Here is a 20733-nt window from a genome sequence, read left to right as displayed (position 1 = left end):
TTGAATGAATGTACTTGGAATGAATTTCCTAGCTAGAAAACCATAAAATTTTAGGAAAAAAAAATTATTTTTTTTCTATGTTTGTACCTTATTGGTGGCATTCATGAACTAAAGTGAGTTTCTTTAGGATCATATTCTAAATCTATTCCTAGCTTTTGTGTAATGTTGTGTGAATCATATTTCCGTATTGTGGTATTTGGGAAGAGTTAAATTGCTTAACTGGTTTTAAAGTATTGAGCTTTTTGAGTGATCTTTTTTACTTATAAAAAATATGTTCTTTATTTAAATATCATGATATTCTGTAGAAAGAGATAATGCGTACAATGTCGTAAAATGGTCTTTCTTTAAAGAGATAATGCTATCTTGTGGATCCGATCTATGCTGTTGCAGCTTTAGTCTTGTAGTTCTTTGCATTGACTTTGATAGATAGGTATTCTGTCTCTGCTGTTGCAGCTTTCTGCTCTTCTATAAATTTTTTTTTGTTGAAGATAGGCTGAACACTGGTATTAAAATGCTGTATTCTTTCTTCGCCATGCAGTGATCTTCCTTGCAGATCTTGGTGGCCTATATTGCTTTAGTATTGGCATATTTTTCTACTTGCTGGTGCAAATATGATTCCCTTTTGAACCTGCCTTCTTCAGTTTCTTTTCATTATAAAAATTTTGTAAAATGGATAAATACATTCATCTGTGCATCTATGATATATGACTTGGTTCCCTTTTGCATCTGCTTTCTTGAGTTCTTCACAATAGAGGGCTTTCATGCTAAAGATATACATGAACAACATTGATTTCTGTAGACAAATATTATCAATATTTTTGTTTAAATGCTGAAGTTTATTCAAGTACGATAAATAATTTATGAAATATCAAAACATGCAGAAGTCTATAAATAATTGAAGTTTATTGATTTACTCCTTTGTTCAATTCCCTCTGAGTAATTTGAGTTTGGTTGCCATTAGTAGACACATCTAATTCATAACTAAATAATTTAACTATTTTCTTATTGCTTGTATGCTTAGTTCTTGTTTTTTATAAATAGATTTTTCTTTTACTGGCCAAATATACAGTTCTATGTTCTGAAGTCCCCTGCATTTTAACCATTCTTGACTAATTGTTGTCCTATATGTTCAAGTTATATCATTAGCCTGAAAATAGGTTTCAGATTATGAGATCTTCATAATCTAGAGCCGCAATAAAATGCTACATGTTGTTTTGTTAAATTTGGTTTATACAGAATCGCCAGAATAGGTATAGCTGATAGATAATGCAAAAGGCTGTTTGATGATTGGATATTCTTTTCCGGGGCAACCTGGATTAATATACGCTAAAAGATGATGCTCACGATTTTCTTAGGGATATTATTTCTTTCAATCATGTATTAACTTTCTTGCTTCTTGTGATGCACTTACCCATTAAAAGCAATTTTGGTGAATAGAACTGACAACTATCTTCTGATTTTCTTTGCTTCTTGTGCAGAACGCAACTGGAAGTGCTGCAGAGAAAGCCAAAACTAGCTGTTGCCTCAGTGTTTGGCGATGATAGTGATGAAGAACAGTGAAAATCAATCCCCATGCCTCCTTCCCAGCAATGTATTTCATGTAGTCTCCTATAAATTTAAATTGTTAAGAGAATCATGAGAAATTTAAATCGTTAGAGAAAGTTGATTCTCATATGAAGCATTTCATTTCTTGTTTCTCATTAGTTGATAAAAAAATAACATTTGTCAAAGTTGGAAAAAAAATAAATTCTATTGGAAAATTATGAATTGTCAACCTGCTGTTTTCTGCAATCTCAAAAAGCCTACAAGAATTGAATTTAACAGTCTACTTGAAATTTACAAATCATATCAATTTTCATTTTTTTTTCCTTTGCAACAATGTTAGAGATTTTTAGCAAAAGGTGATTATTTTATCCTTAAATGTAATTAAATTATCAATGGTGGAAGATTGATACCTATTTGATTGAAAATCGATGCTTTTAACAAGCAATGATAAATCTAAACCACCCTTTTGACATTCTCAAAAGTTTACGTTTATTAATGACGCAAAGTAGAAAAATTACACTTTGTAAATTGTAAATAGGCCTGATCGAGTTTCATAATGTTTTTGGCTAAATTAGGTTTTTGGAATTCAAACGGTGAACCATTAACTTCAAGCGGTAAACTGACTATGATTGGGTGAGTATGTAGGATTGAAATACAATATTTGAAAATTTCCAAGCAGCGATCCATTTGTGCAATATTTTCAAATTTAGTCATAACGATAACTTGAGAAAAGAGGTAAATGTTCATCTGAACTTGTAAAGATTTTTTGACATTTTGGAAGTCAATTATAAATATCTTGAAACCTTAGATTGTGAGGTTTGGATAGTGAAATCCTCAACCTCAATTTACTTGAAGGCATGGACGTGGGCGAGGTTTGCCGAACCACATAAAAATCTTATATTTATTCTCTTTCTCTTTATCTTTGCAAGTTTATTCATTGTTGTATTTATTGTTATTGAATTCTTTAAACTATTTGCTAGAATTGTTTTGTGATATTATTATCCAATTTTTTGCATACTCAATTCACTCCGCTCTTGGGTTGCTTAGCTAGAATTTCAAACTACACATAAATAATTTTAATACATAATATTAAACTTAAATGATAAGTACATTATAAAACAAACACCAAGTCTCTATTGAACATATTACAGCATTAGGTGAAAGACTAATATAAGTCACTAACGAGCGTATTAGAGTATGTCATATTTTCTCTTTTAACTCTACCATACAGTCATACAGAGTCCTTGTTCTTCCTTCGATTGGTCATCATATACACATGCCTTACCTATGTAATTCATTCTGATATTGTACCAATTACAATATTTGTTGCTATATTTATATTTAAATCATCTCTATAATAACATTCCGATGAATATGAAATCTGAACATTAAAAATGAAACTAATGATAATCTTAAATTACTTACATTAAAGACCATGTTAGTCATTGAACATGAAATCTCTTATTGCACACTTGAGTTGTTCCTAATTATTTGGAAATGCAACCATTAATCTTGACGTTGGGACTATTAAACATGAAACTAACGTAACTTGATTGCTCGATATTTGGCTGTACTTTGGATTTTAATTGATATTAAGTTATCTATTTTCTGATTTAATTGAATATACAGGTTTATTTTCTTTCATAGTGGTTTTATGATTTAAATGTCAAAAATAGGAAATAAAATTATTTAAATTTAAAAAAATCAAAATTTGTGATAGTAAGTATCAGTCATAAAATGTCTCATATTCCAATTCAATTTTCCTATCAAAACTAAATTTAAATTCACTGAAAATTTTAAATTTCCCATGAAAAATTTAAAAGCCTGCAAGAAATTCAAGTAATCACGAAATTGTGGTGTGACAAATATGTGATTTGAAAAAACTATCATAAATTTCATGATAGAATGCATGTCATTTCATAAACCAATAAATATGAAATGCATACCATTAATCTTGAGATTAAGACATTAAGCTAAAACCAAAATAACATGGAACTTAGCGCAATAAACATGAAACTTAGAATCATTAACTTGCAATCCTAAAAATATACAAATCGTAGACCAATAAATATGAAACACATATCATTAATCTTAAAATTTGGACCATTAAATATAAAATCAAAGTAACTTGAAACGTAGGGCAATGAGAATGAAAAATAGGATCATTAACTTACAACCCTAAAATTTTTGCAAATAATAGACCAACAAATATATAAACACCTATCATTAATCTTAAAACCAAGACCATTAAATTTGAAACCAATGTAACTTGAAACTTAGGGTAATGAACATGAAACATAAGATCATTAACTTGAAACCAAAGATCATTAACTTACAACTTTGAAAATCTTCCAAATAATGGACCAATAAATATGAAACACCCACCATTAATTTTGAAATTGAAACCATTAAATTTGAACTAAAGTAACTTGAAACTTATGAAAACGAACATGAAATATACCATCATTAACTTGAAACTAGAAATCATTAACTTGCAACCTTGAAAATCTTCCAAATGATGGACTAATAAATATGAAATACCTACCATTAATCTTGAAATCAAAGTAACTTGAAACATAGGGCAATGAACATGAAACATAGGATCATTAACTTGTAATTCTGAAAATCTTCTATAACCAATAAATATGAAACACCTATCATTAATTTTGAAATTAGGACCATTAAACTTGAAACAAGAGTAACTTGAAACTTAAGGCATTGAATATGAAATATAGGATCATTAACTTGAAACCATAGATCATTAACTTGCAACCCTAAAAATCTTCCAAATAATGGACTAATAAAAACGAAACACTTACTTTTGACTTGATACTGAGATCATTAAACTTGAAACCAAAGGAACTTGAAACTAAGAGCAATGAACATGAAACTTGGAATAATTAACTTGTAATCCTGAAAATCATGCAATTAATGAACCAATAAATATGAAACACCTATCGTTAACTTGATACTGGGACCATTAAACTTGAAACTAAAAGAACTTGAAACTGAGGGCAATGAACATGGAACTTGGGATCATTCACTTGCAACCTTGAAAATCATGCAATTAGTAGACCAATAAACACGAAACACCTATCGTTAACTTGATACTGATACCATTAAATTTGAAACTATTTTTTTATAGTTATCTAGCCTTTATTATTAAATTATTATTATTTTATTATTATTTTGTTTATTATATTTATTTATTATATTGTTTCATAATTTTTTAATTGTTTAAGGCACAACCTGTTGCTCTTTACCGGTTGCTCCAGTTTTTTTTTTCAAATGTTTGGCAATGTTTTTTTTAATTTTTTTATTCCTCGCATGTATGTGATACATGCATGTATTATAGCAAGACCCAAATTTCATTGATGGTTGTCGAAGCCAACGAAAATAAATACCTACTCTAAACAAATTGTGTATAGTGATTGAGCAGGATCGTGTCCACAGAGATCGGTAATTATTTAAATCCTTTTAAAACGTAAAACATAAAATGGGGGTTTTGTTGACAGTAATAAAAATTAAATTAAAATAACAAGAATGCAAATTAAAGTTGTAATTCAAATTGGAGAAAGCTATGGTTGAAGGAATTAACTCAGCTTGATTCGACTACTGATCATTGATTCAAATATAAATTATTATTACTTATGAATAGATCGGTTATAGCTACTGAGACCCTCTAATAGCCAATCTCTCCTTAACTAGTCGATAACCAAGGTATAACCGTTGGTTATTTCCCTAATCAATAGACAACCCTAGATACGATCATAAGATTTAATCAATTGACAGCCTGAAAAACCAGAGAGACCCAAATCCTAATCAACAAACACATACGATAGTTCATTTAAATTAGATTGTTTATTCTCACAACACAACTCTCTGCTATGTTATTTGTCACAAACATTAAAATCTTCATACGATGAATCCTTTAATTGACAATAGATTAAGTTGATAATTAAATAGTGGCCAATTACCTAATTAACAAACATAATCATGAAAATAATTCAGAGAATAAACAAATACCCAAAAAGCAATAAAACAATTAAAGCATAAGAAAGATCTCACAGTAGTGATGAATCAAAGCTTCATTAACCTTCAACCAGAAAAATAGGTTTAGTTCTTCATAGAGAGAAGAGAAAAGTTTAGATCTAGGGTTTCTTTCTTTTTCTCCAGTCCCCCCTTTTTCAATATAGATTCCTCCCTTAAATACTCTCTCTCTCTTCTCCTCTAGAATTCTATTTAAAATAAAATACTAATATTTGAAATATTAAATTCGTAATTACAAAAATAACCAAAAATACAAAACACGTTAAACTAAAAACTGCAGGTCCGTAGTTGACAGCACGCGCTCACGCCTTATCAACAAAGTTCTTCTGAGGCTCATACTTTCTCTAAGAAAACAATCACCCTAAAATATCATCTTGTAGCTCAATTTTATCACCAATCAATAGAATTACACCTACAAAAGTAAAATACAAGTAAATCACTATTATTAAATGCAAAATATCGATATTAAGAGAAATAAACAATGCAAAACTAGTGTATAAATTATACTCTAACATTCATCCAAGAATTAACTACAACAAATAGCGTCTGCATTCCCTGCTTTCACTTTTAAGAGAAGTAATTTTTCTACTTTAAAAATAACTGAATCTATAACCGTACAATAACATAAATGCACGGGTGGTAAAAAATTAGTTAAAGATAAGCTCAAGATATCAACATTGAATTCAAAATTCTTAAAAAAAAAAAAATCTATAGTCTAGCTTTGATGAGCCCAAAATATCAACACTGAATCCAAAATTCATTAAAGACTGGTAGTCCTTTGATAAAGAGTGATCGTCCATCCAAAATTCTATAACCTAGTTTTCACGCACCTTTGAAAAGAGTGAAAGTGACAAAAATTTATGAGTGAAACCAATTCTATTAGCGGTCTTCAAGGAGGAATTGAATCCTCACCTAATCTAATTTTTTCAAACCTTTTAATATGATTATGACACATAGCAACTATAATATTATAAGACTTAGATTCATTTATTTATATTTTTCCTCTTAATAATAACACAAACAATATTTTTTAAATAAAAATCTAAGTGCCAAAAAGAATCTCAATTTATATAAACTCTGATCTTCTTCTATATTATCTTCAAGGCCAAAACTACGTTGCCACATGGGTTTAGTACCCCTTTTTTTTTTTGTCTTTTTCAAGGTTAATTGTAATGGAGTCCATTTATTTGTTTAAAGAACAAAAAAGCTAAAGACTTCTATATTTTCACACATTAGTCCTGCACCTAAAAATTTTCAATTATATTGATGTTTTTGGAAGCCACAATCTATTTCAGAAGCACTTCAAAGATGCCGACATGAATACAATACTCCGACATCATAGACTTGTCAATTTAGACAATGTAAGTTTTTTTCTTTTTTTATTGCAAGATATGTAGAGAAGAGAATGCATAAATTGTTCGAATTGAAGGAAAAAAATCAATTTCACTACCAAACTAAAAAAAAAAAAATTGGTCATGGCCATGGTTCTGTTTTCTAGCACTTAACCATTAATCCGACAAGAATGTAATCAGGAGGCTATAAATATATATTGTAAGGGTAAACATGCATATTTAATTTTTATTATAAATCACTATGCATTTTATAATATGAAAAACTAATTAATGTGTTTTACATAAAAAAATCTTATTTTTTATTTACTTTTCCTAAAATGATTAATATTAAAAGATAATTAAAATTATTTACAATATAGAAACAAAATAATAAAATAAAATTATTACTCTTCTTTTTAGTTACAAAAAACTAATAAAGAAATATTTAAATTATTTTCAAATAGAGTAATTGTTTAGATTTTTTTTTTTTTACCCTTCTTTAACTAAGTTAATGAAATACTTTAAATGTGTGCTAATGACTATTTAAATGTTGGGGTGGAATAACAAAAGTCAATTTAGTTAATTTAGTTAAGTGTGCAATTAGAGCTGGCAAAATTTAACACGACCCGATTACCCGACACGAACACGACATAAATAAATGGGTATGGGTCGTCAAATTTAACACAATTATTAAATGGGTCGGGTCCGGGTCAACACAATTTTTTTCTGTGTCGGGTTAGGGTTAAAATTCTTAACCCATTTACCCGATCAATGACCCGATTATATTTTCTATTTTAAAATAACTTACATATTCTTATAATTACAACTCAAATATTAGAGATGATTTTCTTTTTTTTATTCTTTAAAAGGGTGAATATAAACACAGTGTTTTATTTATAAAATTTTACATACATTTAGAGTTTCAATAGTGTAAATGTGTAAAAATTGATAGACATGTATATTTTATAATATTGATATATAATATTATATATATATATATATATATATAATTAAAACCTCAATAGTGTAAATGTGTAATATATTGGTAGATATGTATATTTTATAATATCGATAAATTATGTATGTATGTATGTATGTATGTATGTATATGTGTATGTACATACGTATGTATGATAGTGTGTAAATATTTGATGTAACTTTTGTTCAATATATAGATATTAAACGGGTTATTGGGTAACCCGATTATTTTCCGTGTCGGGTTTGGGTCTTAATATTTTGACACGATTATTAAATGGGTCGGGTTTGGATCGACCTAAATTTGACACGATACGAACACGACCCGATGACCCGTTTTGCCAACTCTAGGTAACATAGCTGGACCCACATTTGTAATATAAATCAAACATAAAATTTCATTATAGTTTCAATATATTTTTCAAGCTTTCTTTCAGATTTGATCAAAATTTCCCCATCATAAAGGGGACCATTTACAATTTAAGAAAACTAGTTCTTTAACAAGGCTATACTTTAGTAAATTTCATCCAAGAATTAATTGCTACCAATAGCAGCTGCGTTACAATATCTGCCCTGCTTTCACTTTCAAGAGAAGTAGTAATTGAATCTATAACCGCATAATTATATAAATGCACAGATTACTTAAAGGTACGCGAATAAAAAATTCACTGAAGGTCTGCTTTAACATGCTTTTGAAAAGAGTGAAAGTGACAAAAATTTATGGGTCGAACGGACTCTAGCTTTGATAAGCCCAAAATATCAACACTGAATCCAAAATTCATTAAAGATTGGTGGTCCGTTCGATAAGCTTTCCCGTCCTTTTGAAAAGAGTGAAAGTGACAAAAATTTATGAGTCAAACGTACTCTATACTCTATTGGCGGTCCTGGAGGAGAAGATGCAAAAGACTTTGGTGGAATTTTCAAAACGTCACTGCTAGTATTTTTCTTTGCAATAACATTTCTATCACTGTATTCGTGGACAGCCCATCCGATGGAAAGGTCTGGATACACCACAAACCAACAATAATTGATGTAGGGTAGTTACATTGAATGACCATGGTACTTTGTAGGGATAGCTGTTTGTTTAGAACTTATAATACATCTTTTCAAAACTTGCGATAAGATAAACTAAAATATAAAAATTGTTTAAGTTGTTCTACCCTGTATTTGAGCCAAAAGTTCCGTTTCTTTCTTGATTATTTTGCAATTTTAAGTTATTTTGCTTTTTTTTTTTAATTGCTTTCAGAATTTTTACTTCTTTTTTCTTCAGACATTAAAATTTTGCTTATTTAGACTAGAGAATTTTACTACAAAAAAATATTTCTCGTTTTCCTATTTTAATAAATTCAAGATATTTAGGGTTGGTGTAAAAAGAACCAAAATTCTAGTTTTATTTATTAAGACTTATGAATAATATTCTAATTATTTAGGAGCTTTATTTCTCTAAAAATTATCAATCTTTATGTTTTCGTATCAGTAATCGATCGTATTCTTTACAATTTCACTTTCTTCGCTTGTTGCACACAGCAGAAAAAGCTGTAGCTTTGTTACCCTAAACTAAAGTTAAACATGTCTTTGGGATCTACAAAGGGAGTACATGAATGAAGCCAAAATAAAGCTTAAAATTCTCGGAAAACTTATGATGAGTTCTGCAATGAATTTGGGTAATATGATTAATGAAGCAGCAGCGGTTTTTGAGCTTATAATTTGTCAGCAAGCTTTAATTAATTCATTGCTGACTTATAAGAGGTAAGACCACATTCATAAAATCACATAAGATCATAATCTTTCGTCAAGTCCAGATTACGTGGCCGAAATCAAGACTAAATATTTAATCAGAGATGGTAAAACCTTGATTTTACAAACATCACGGAAGATGAGACTTCAAGAACAACACTTGCAACGAATTTATCATATTAATTTTGATCAAAATCTCCCAATCATAAACGAGATTACAATTTAAGAAAACTAATTCTTTTACAAGACTATACTTTAGTAAATTTCATCCAAGAATTAACTACTACAAATTGCAATACGTGCCCCGCTGTTGCTTTTAAGAGAAGTAATTTTTTCTACTTTAAAAGTAATTGAATATATAATCACATGATTGCATAAATGCATGCATGCTAAAAGATTACTTAAAAATAAGCCCTAAAATTCATTGAAGATTAGCTTTAACATGCTTTTGAAAAGAGTGATTGTCCATCCAAAATCCTATAAGCTAGTTTTCACGTGCTTTTGAAAAGAATGAAAGCGACAAAAATTTATGAGTCAAACGGACTCTATTGGCGGTGTTGGAGGAGAAGATGCAAGAGGCTTTGGCGGACTTATTCAAGGCGTCACTGCTAGTCTGCTTCTGTGCAGTAACATTTCTCTCCCTCTATTTCCGATAGACGATTCTATATACACCACAAGCGAAAAATAATCATCTTCTTTGTAATTTCTCTTTCATCTCTGCTTACAATTCCGAGTAATTTAAATTCATTATCCTGCTCGAACTGCTTGTGTGTGTGCATAGCTAATTCCAGTAATTTAAATTAAGGTTTGGCTATGTTGGAGTTTCTCTAAGGTAGAGCATCCCTTCATAACCATACGATCAAAGTTATAATAAGTTTTTTATTATTTATCACTTTGCGTGTGTGGTTGAGATTTGTGCTCCAACATGAAACCGCCACCGAGGGTGGTGAAGTTGAGTGTGGATGGTTGTTCTAGGGGAAACTCAGGCATGGCTGCTACTGGTGGTGTTTTGCGAGATCATCAAGGCATGATATTAGCTGCTTTTGGTTCCTTTTTGGGACACCAATCTATTCTTTTTGTTGAATTAATGGTTGTGTTAGAAGGTTTAGATCTTGCTACTCAGCTTGGTTTTTCTGATCTTGAGGTAGAATCTGATTCAGCCACTGTAGTTTCTTAGGCCATTTCAAGTAGTTTCGTGCGATGGGATTTTACTTACATCCTTGGGTGTGTTTGGACATTGGCTTCTAGGTCATCCATTAGTATCAGGCATGTTTTTCGAGAAGCTACATCTGCTGTTGACTTTATGGCCAATTAGGCTTGTACCCATCAGACTTGTCAACGATTTTTCAATGCTAGTGATCTTCCAAGCGGTTTATCAGGCATTCTTCATTTGGATACTCTTGGAATTCCATACATTCGGCATTAATCACCTTGATTTGTATTGATTTTATTTGATTACTAAATTATTTACTTTTCCTGGGAGGTTTGGTTTATGTCCCCCTCCTTATGTTCTTTCATTGATTGATTTATTTATACGTAGGAGTCCGGCCTAACCCCACCTTCTTGGTGGATTATAAAAAAAAAAAAAACATAGCCTTTAAATTATGTGACGCCTCACCGAAATTTCTATCAAGCACTTCTGGAGCAATGTAACGATTTTTCCTTCTAGCCACCAACACTGGCACAGTACTCTTTTGGGAAAAGGACTTTTAGCCCCCACCGTTTAAGGAAATGAACACCCTTTAATATTTTTTAAAAAACACATAATTCCCCAATCTTATTAATTTTTAGGGCTGTGGCAATCAGACTTTTAGGGAGGAAGACGATTTTAAAATTGTATCCGTCATTTCTTGTAAATACAAGTGTATTTTTTAATATATTATTATAATTTATTAATATATTAATATCCTATTAACAATATAATAATAATAATTTTTAATAAATAATCACAATAATTAAAATACAAAATAATAATTATTACAATAGTTCATTAAATAGTTTTTAGTAATTTATTACAATCTAACTTATTTCAATTCTAATTCTAAGAAAAAGTAAACACATTAATGGCAATTCAGATCATTCTGATTCCTATATTACAAGTAAATAACTTATTCTAATTTCGGTTCTCCATTCTCATTGCAGCACATTCTCATTCTTACTTATTTCAATTCGAGTTTAGTAAATGCGTCATAAAAGTAATTGAATCTATAACCATACAATGATATAAATGTATGCGTGTAAAAGATTACTTAAAGATAAGACCCAAAATATCTAACACTGAATCTAAAATTCATTAAAAATATATATAATCTAGTTTTGATAAGCCCAAAATATCCAACACTCAATTCAAAATTCATTAAAAATTAGCTTTCACATGCCTTTGAACGGAGTGAAAGTGACAAAAATTTAAGAGTCAAGCGGACTTGACAAGGGTTGGCTGGTTACATGTATCATTAACTTCTGCAGCACCAATTCACAAATTCCACAAAAGAAACTTACATCATGTCATGACGTTGAAATGGTGAAAAAGGCTTTGGTGTACCTCAATAGAGCTGGCAAAACGGGTCATCGGGTCGTGTTCGTGTCGTGTCAGCTTCGTGTCGTATCAAATTTAAGTCGACCCAAACCCGACCCATTTAATAATCGTGTCAAAATATTAAGACCCAAACCCGACACGGAAAATAATCAGGTTACCTAATAACCCGTTTAATATCTATATATTGAACAAAAGTTACATCAAATATTTACACACTATCATACATACATACATACATACATAATTTATCGATATTATAAAATATACATATCTACCAATATATTACACATTTACACTATTGAGGTTTTAATTATATATATATATATATATATATATATATATATATATATATATAATATTATATATCAATATTATAAAATATACATGTCTATCAATTTTTACACATTTACACTATTGAAACTCTAAATGTATGTAAAATTTTATAAATAAAACACTGTGTTTATATTCACCCTTTTAAAGAATTAAAAAAAAAGAAAATCATCTCTAATATTTGAGTTGTAATTATAAGAATATGTAAATTATTTTAAAATAGAAAATATAATCGGGTCATTGATCGGGTAAATGGGTCAAGAATTTTAATCCTAACCCGACACGGAAAAAAATCGTGTTGACCCGGACCCGACCCATTTAATAATCGTGTTAAATTTGACGACCCATACCCATTTATTTATGTCGTGTTCGTGTCGGGTAATCAAGTCGTGTCAAATTTTGCCAGCTCTACCTTTCAAAGCGTCACTACTAGTCTTCTTTGCAATAACATTTGATTGACATAACATGAATTTAGTTTTAAAATTAATTAATTATTAATTTATATATCAGTTGGATCCAATAAAAAAAATAAGATTTTTAAAAAATTATTATCTAATAATTTATCAAATTATTAATTACCACGTTAATCTTAAGTTGGGACGGACAAAATTTGTTATTTAATTAAAGTTAAAAATTTATGGAATATTAATTTAACGAGGTACTGCTGGAATAATTCATTTGAATCCTCAAATTAAAATTAAACGTTGTAGATTTACAATTACACGTTTATTGATACTCATTACTCAATTTAAAATCTATTGGGATGCCAGTGAGGTGGATCTGGTTGGATATATCCACATTGCTCGAGATCCAAAATCATGATAAAAATGAAGATTTAAGTAATTGGAATTAATATGGTCTATGGCTCTATGCTTGTTAGAAGCAATGAGGTCTTGTATATACAAATTAAACTGTGTACGGTCGACAGCGGGGCCCCGGAAAATGGAGAAATTTTAAAACATAATGTATGAGAGCGAATTGTGTGTTTACATGTAAGTCAAGGTCGTCTTCGTTGGTTGTCGTTAGAAGTCGAGGGTCATCAGCCCTTAATTTACGTTAGATCCATCCACCCATAGACTATATATAGTGAATGAGCTGTAAATTGACTACTTTCGTGATGTCATCGATCACAACTCGTAATCAACGAAAATGAGATAAAATTGACCCAGCACCATCCTAAAGAGGACGGTATATTACTAAAGTGGACGAGTCATTAATTTCACTTAATGAACCGACTGTTGCAATCGCTTGTAGATCACGAAACGTAGTCAATTGACCCACCACCACCTAATTTGCTTTATTTCTCACTTCGAAGGCTCATGAATCTCTTGAATAATTGGTCCATGTCTTACTCAGTATGCAGTCGAATTGGCATATGTTGTGATGCTCATACCATAACAGTCACAAACTTGAATCTTTCAGTGATGGGTTTGGAAGGCATCATCCCTCCACACTTACGAAATCTCTCGTTTTTAGTTTATTTGGACATTAGGGAGAATAATTTCTGTGGCCATTTGCCTAATGAAAAGTGAGAAAGGAATAGTTTTTTAAAATTTAATTTTGACAATAGTTTTATATTTAATACAATTTTGTATATATCCTCACATATATTACAGAAACTCAAAATTATCCTTATTCAATAAAGAGCAAAAATAATTAAATTTAGAGAAATTATTATTATTACATTTATATTGAGATAAACAATAAAAGAAATAAAATTGATAAAATATAAATATTTTTTAGTTAGCAATTTTTATATACAAACAATAAACTATATATATATATATATATATATATATACACACACACACATACATACATTTATATAAATATATAAGTAAATTTTATTTAATATTATGTCTATGTCAATTATTTGTATTCTTACAGTAGCCAAACACTTAGAATTTAATAATCAACTGTGAAAAAAAATCATTTAAATGTTGGGTAAAATTTATTTTTAGAACTTTGTGATAGTTGTACCCCTAGAGTTTGGTTAAATGGTCATATAGACTTCCAAGTTTTCAACAATGGACACCAAAACCGAGGGGTTTTCATAATCCAATTCGATCCGCTCAATCCGTCTGATCCGTGGATTGGTGGATTGGATTAGATTGAATTGAAAATTTAATAATCCGCAATCAGTGGATTGGATATGGATCTACTTCTGTAAATCCGTAAAATTCCACGAATCCGCAAAAAAATAAGAAGTATTTATTTAATTAAAAATAAAACTTGTAAATATGGCATTAGTACTTATAAGTAAATAAATAAGTTAAAATATAGTTACATTAACATTATATTATATCTTATCCGTTAATAATATAAAAAAATAATTAAATAAACAAATATAGTTTACTAAATAGTTAATTTCCATGTATTGATCTAAACGAATGATTTTTTTATTTTTATTTTGGTGTGCTATATTTTGAAACTTTAAATGTATTTTTAGCTCTATTTAAGCAATTAATTTATTTAAATCTTATTTAATTTTAAATTTGATTCATAGTAAATTTATTTTTATATTAAATTTTTTTTATTTAGTTAGTTCGTGGATTTGACAGAATTAAAAATTTTCAGTCTGCAAACCAATCCGTAAAATGGTGGATTGGATATAGATTGGGTCAAATCTGCATCTGATCCGCAGATGTCTGGATTAAATTTGGATTGGGTCAAAGATGCCAATGTTGAGCATCTTCTTCTGTTTGGTAAGTAAAGGGCCATAAAACCTTTGAGCTGGTTTGGTCCGCCGGATTTGATTGAATTAGATTAGATTAAATTGGATAAAATTGGATTGGATTGGATAATAGTGGATTATATATAATACTATATTGTGTTTGGTACAATATTAGATTGGACTATAAATAATCATGTTTTACATTATAATATTACAATTTACAAGTTATTATTATTATTAATATTATTATAAACTAAAATTTTGCATTATTAATTATACAAATCAACCTCAATGACGTTAATGAAATAGAAATCATAATTTTAATAATTATTAGTTTGTTAAATATGTATATGATATTTATATTATATTTATTCAATAATCTATTATTTTATAAAAAATTATCTTTTTGAATACTAATTTAATAATTAATTTATAATGTAAATTTGGAATTATAAAAAATATTTAATAATTAAATAAAGTAAAATAGAATTTTAATTTAATGTGAAATTAATAATGATTTTTAGTATAATTTATTATTTACATTATTAAAATCAATATTTTTTTATTACATTTATCACATATTACTATAATTTTAATATTTATAAATTATTATGTTTAATTGAGTTATCAATATAATCCAATACTAACTAATCCCATGACCCCTCTTGGGATAATTTCCTTTACAAAATTAAGATTAGCTTGTGAGTTCAAGATAACTAAATCCTAATACCCTTGACAGCACCAAACATGAGATAAGGATAAAATTAAAAAAAAAAAAAAAAGGTGTCTAATCCCCACTTTTAATCCTCCAACCAAACACACCCTTTGTTTACGGTTCAAGTACAGCGACGTTTAACAATTTTGCAAGTCCATACGTGCGTTTACTTGGACGACTCGCTTAATGGCAAAATATAACAGTTTGCAAGTCTCCTGTATATTTTTTCTTTTCTTGTTTTCAAATTCATACGTCTCTTGTATAAGTATATGCTAATTTCCTTCACTTCAAACTTGTTTCAATCTCACCTAGCAATTATGTTGCTGTATCTATTAAAAACGACCAATATGCGCCTATCGTTCTTCTTTGTTCCTATGTTGTTACAATATTCCATAGCTAACTTAGCTATGACGACTTTAAACAATTTGACAACAGATCAATCAGCTCTTCTTGCATTCAAAGCCCATGTCGTTGATTATCGGAGTGTCCTAGCAAATAATTGGTCTATATCTCATCCAATATGCAGCTGGGTTGGTATTTCTTGTGATTCACGCCATCAAAGAGTCAAGGCTTTAAATCTTTCAGGCATGGGTCTCGGAGGCACTATTCCCCCACACTTGGGAAATCTCTCATTCCTAATGTCTCTTGATGTTACTTTGAACAATTTTTATGGCCATCTACCTAATGAATTGGGGAAATTAGGCCGACTCAAATTCATTAGTTTCAATTTCAATAAATTGAGTGGAAGCATTCCAACTTGGATTGGTGTCTTATCCAAATTACAAATGATGAGTCTTCGTAATAACAATATCACGGGTCCAATCCCAAATTCTCTCTTCAACTTATCGAAATTGGAGATGTTACAAGCAAGTTTCAACGTTATTGATGGAAATATTCCTTCAGGGATAGGAAATTTGAGCAACCTTTTTGATTTGGATCTTCGTCATAACAACCTGCAAGGTAAGTTCAGCATATTTGCATTTGCATGACTGCATAATTCTTTTTATTTTATAGAGTGGCAAAACTGCCGCTCATATTCTTGCAAAACCCCCCCTCATCTCCATAAGATAATTGCAATAAGTTCACAATATCTTATAAAATTATAAATTAACAATAAGTCAGATAATTAACTAAATAAATTATTCTGATAATAGTTTTCTTTTATGACTTAGGTCTTTTAACAATTTTTGGCATTTACGGGTGCTTCAAGTTAAGTTTAATTTGACTATTTCATCCTTATAATGTAAAATGACTATATCACCCCAAGAAACATGTACTATAGTATCTAGCATATAGTTTTATGTTTTGTAATATAATATTTTAAAAATAAAATTCAATATTTTTAATGCCCCATAGGTCATAAATATATTTTGTTAGTTTAGTTGAAGTAAATTTTTGAGGATTTTAGTACTTTTACCTTAGGAGGGTAAAATAGTCAATTAAATTTATGTTAAAACAACCTTAGTACTTAAATATAATAAAAGAATATAAGTTTCAAATATAAATTAATTTGGATTTAATTGATTGATTCTAGAAACTTCTTCTTAATTTGAATTTTTAAGAATAATGTGATCTTGCGGTAATAATTTTCTAAAAGCATGTGTGTTTTACAAAAATCATGGGGTAGAAATATCATTACCCCCTAAATTATTATAAACTAATAACACATATTTTGTGGGAAATTTTGATTTTCATGAATTTTGAAATTAAATTTATGTTTAGCAAAAAACTCAATAACTCATCAATGTTGGTTTAATCGATATGACAGATCAAATTCCAACCGAGATTGGCAATCTAAAAAATTTGGAGATTCTTGCTCTTGGTACGAATAATTTAAGTGGCCTCATTCCACCCGCGATCTTCAATATTTCAACCATAAGAGTCCTTAATCTACAGAGCAACCAACTATCAGGCCGCCTACCATCAACGATAGGCCACTCGCTTCCGAACACAGAGTATTTAACTTTGTCGATCAATAATCTTATCGGGACAATTCCCAACTCTATTACCAATGCTTCCAAACTCATTGGTCTAGACTTGGGCTCTAACTCATTCTCAGGCCATATACCAAATACATTTGGCAACTTGAGGCACCTCAACGTGCTCAGCGTAGCAGGGAATAACTTGACGACAGAATCATCTTCAGCAGATCAGTGGAGTTTTCTCTCTTCTTTGACTAATTGTAGAAAGCTATCCTATTTAGTCTTAGCTTCTAATCCATTAGGTGGCATCCTTCCACCATTAATTGGAAATTTCTCTGCTTCTCTTCAAAGCTTTTATGCTTCCGATTGCAAACTCGGGGGCAGCATTCCTAAAGAAATTGGTAATTTACGTGGCTTGATCCTCTTAACCCTCGACTTCAATGACTTGGATGGAACTATTCCAACATCTGTAGGAACATTACAGCGGCTACAAGGTTTATCTCTTGAAGAAAATAATTTGGAAGGATCCATTCCCTATGATCTTTGCCACTTGGAGTTGATGTACGGAATAAGGTTAAATGGAAATAAGCTCTCTGGACATATACCGCCATGCTTGGCGAGTTTGACATCTCTAAGAGAACTCCGCTTAGGCTCCAACAAGCTCACTTCTAGTATACCGTCATCCTTGTGGAGCCTTGAGTACATCTTAGAGATAAACTTGTCGTCAAATTCATTAAATGATTCTCTCCCTTCCAATGTACAAAAGTTAAAGGTCTTGAGAGTTTTAGATTTGTCAAGGAATCAATTATCAGGTAATATTCCATCAACCATTGGTGCTCTCGTAGATCTAGAAACTCTATCCTTGGCTAGTAATCAATTTCAAGGACCTATCCCTGAATCAGTTGGCAGTTTGATAAGCTTAGAATCCTTAGATCTCTCCGGCAACAATTTCTCTGGAAAAATTCCTAAGTCATTGGAGACACTTTCACATCTCAAACAATTTAATGTGTCTCATAATAGGCTAGAAGGGGAAATTCTTGTTAAAAGGTCTTTTAAAAACTTCTCAGCTGAATCATTTTTCGGAAATTATGCACTCTGTGGTCCACCTAAACTCCGAGTCCCACTTTGCAAACAAGGTAACAGCAAAAGAACCAAGAAAGTTGCTCTAATTGTCCTTAAATATATTTTGCCTCCGATAGTATCCTCTGTACTTATAGTGATTACCATCATTATGTACAAAAGATGCCGGAATAGGAGTACAAAGCATTTGGATCACGAAGATTTTCTACCTCTTGCAAAATGGAGAAGAACACCGTACCTAGACATTCAACGAGCAACTGATAAATTTAATGAATGTAACTTGCTTGGTACAGGTAGTTTTGGATCAGTTTATAAAGGAACCATTTCCGACGGGACTAATGTTGCAATAAAGATTTTCAATCTGCAATTCGAGAGAGCATTTAGGAGTTTTGATTCTGAATGTGAAGTTTTACGGAATGTTCGTCATCGAAATCTCATAAAGATCCTTAGCAGTTGTTCTAATCCAGATTTCAAAGCATTGGTACTTGAGTTCATGCCGAATGGTAGTCTCGAGAAGTGGTTGTATTCTCACAACTATTTCTTAGACATTCTAGAGAGGTTGAATATAATGATAGATGTGGGGTCGGCTCTTGAATATCTCCATCATGGTCATTCGTCGGCACCTATAATTCATTGTGATTTGAAGCCCACCAACATTCTCTTGGATGAAAATATGGTGGCACATGTGAGCGACTTCGGCATTTCCAAACTCTTAGGTGAAGGAGAAGATTCTGAGACACAAACCATGACAATGGCTACAATTGGTTATATGGCACCAGGTAAAGCTTCAATTGTAATTAAATTTTTTTCTCTTTTTTCAAGCACGAGCAAAGTTTGGGTTACCTTAATTATCAAAAAATTATTTGTTTTATCATTTGTTTCATAATTAAAATTAAAAAATGCAGAGTATGGATCTGAAGGAATTGTTTCAACTAAATGTGATGTCTACAGCTATGGTGTTTTATTGATGGAAACCTTCACGAGAAAGAGGCCCACCGATGAAATGTTCACAGGAGAAATGAGTTTAAGGAGATGGGTAAAGGAGTCTTTATCTCACGGATTGATTGAAGTTGTTGACGCAAATTTGGTGCGAGAAGAGCAAGCTTTTTCTGCCAAAATGGATTGTATATTAAGCATAATGGATTTGGCATTGGATTGTTGTATGGAGTCACCCGACATGAGGATAAATATGACAGACGCTGCAGCAAAGCTCAAGAAGATTAAAGTGAAGTTCCTGGATGATGCTGCTGCAACCAATTAGCGTAATTTTCACTGCGTGTCTCTGTTAACTTTGTGCGCACTCTTTCTTCTTTGTGCTTGTGGAATAAGAGCCATTGTTTTGAGCAGAACATAAATTGAAATGAGGAATCTGATCTTCGAATTTGTAACTTTGGCATACAGACTTAATACTAGATATGGTATGTGTTTAACTTCAATATTCTCTGTTAGCGTCTTTCTTTTCAATACTCTTTCTTAAATATGGTAACTGGAATATATAAAGTATCAAATTCTCGGTTCAACTTCGTTCTTGGTTCATAATTAAAATTCCCAGTGAGTGTAGTTATATTGCTCTGGATCACAATTGAACGGTGAACATTGAAAACAGAACTAAACAGCAACTCACGTTTATTCCAAATGTTTAAAATGACTCTTTATGAACTCATTTATTTATAAACAAGCTCTTGTACTGTTTGGTAACGGATAAAAGGAAAAAAAAAAAAGGGAGAATGGGGACATTACTTTTATCTCATCCTTAACTTCCGAAAGTGGGAGAGACCAAGGGGGGAAAGAGGGGAGTGGGGAATTACCTAGGGGGGATTATTTATTTATTTTTTCTC

General features: G+C 30.5%; 1 protein-coding gene across 1 annotated transcript; it reads left to right on the top strand.

Annotated features, from left to right (window-relative positions):
- The first annotated feature begins 16160 nt into the window (after positions 1-16160).
- LOC18047080 (probable LRR receptor-like serine/threonine-protein kinase At3g47570) lies at positions 16161-20222 on the top strand. Its single transcript, XM_024188270.1, has 3 exons — positions 16161-16853; positions 17662-19674; positions 19801-20222. Exons 1-3 carry the CDS (start codon positions 16163-16165, stop codon positions 20154-20156), a joined length of 3060 nt encoding a protein of 1019 aa, XP_024044038.1. The 5' UTR covers positions 16161-16162; the 3' UTR covers positions 20157-20222.
- Positions 20223-20733: the final 511 nt, after the last annotated feature.

The sequence above is a fragment of the Citrus clementina genome, unplaced genomic scaffold, assembly GCF_000493195.1.
Source record: "Citrus clementina cultivar Clemenules unplaced genomic scaffold, Citrus_clementina_v1.0 scaffold_3, whole genome shotgun sequence".
NCBI classification, from domain to species: Eukaryota; Viridiplantae; Streptophyta; class Magnoliopsida; order Sapindales; family Rutaceae; genus Citrus; species Citrus x clementina.
This window is presented reverse-complemented; position numbering and strand designations above follow the sequence as displayed.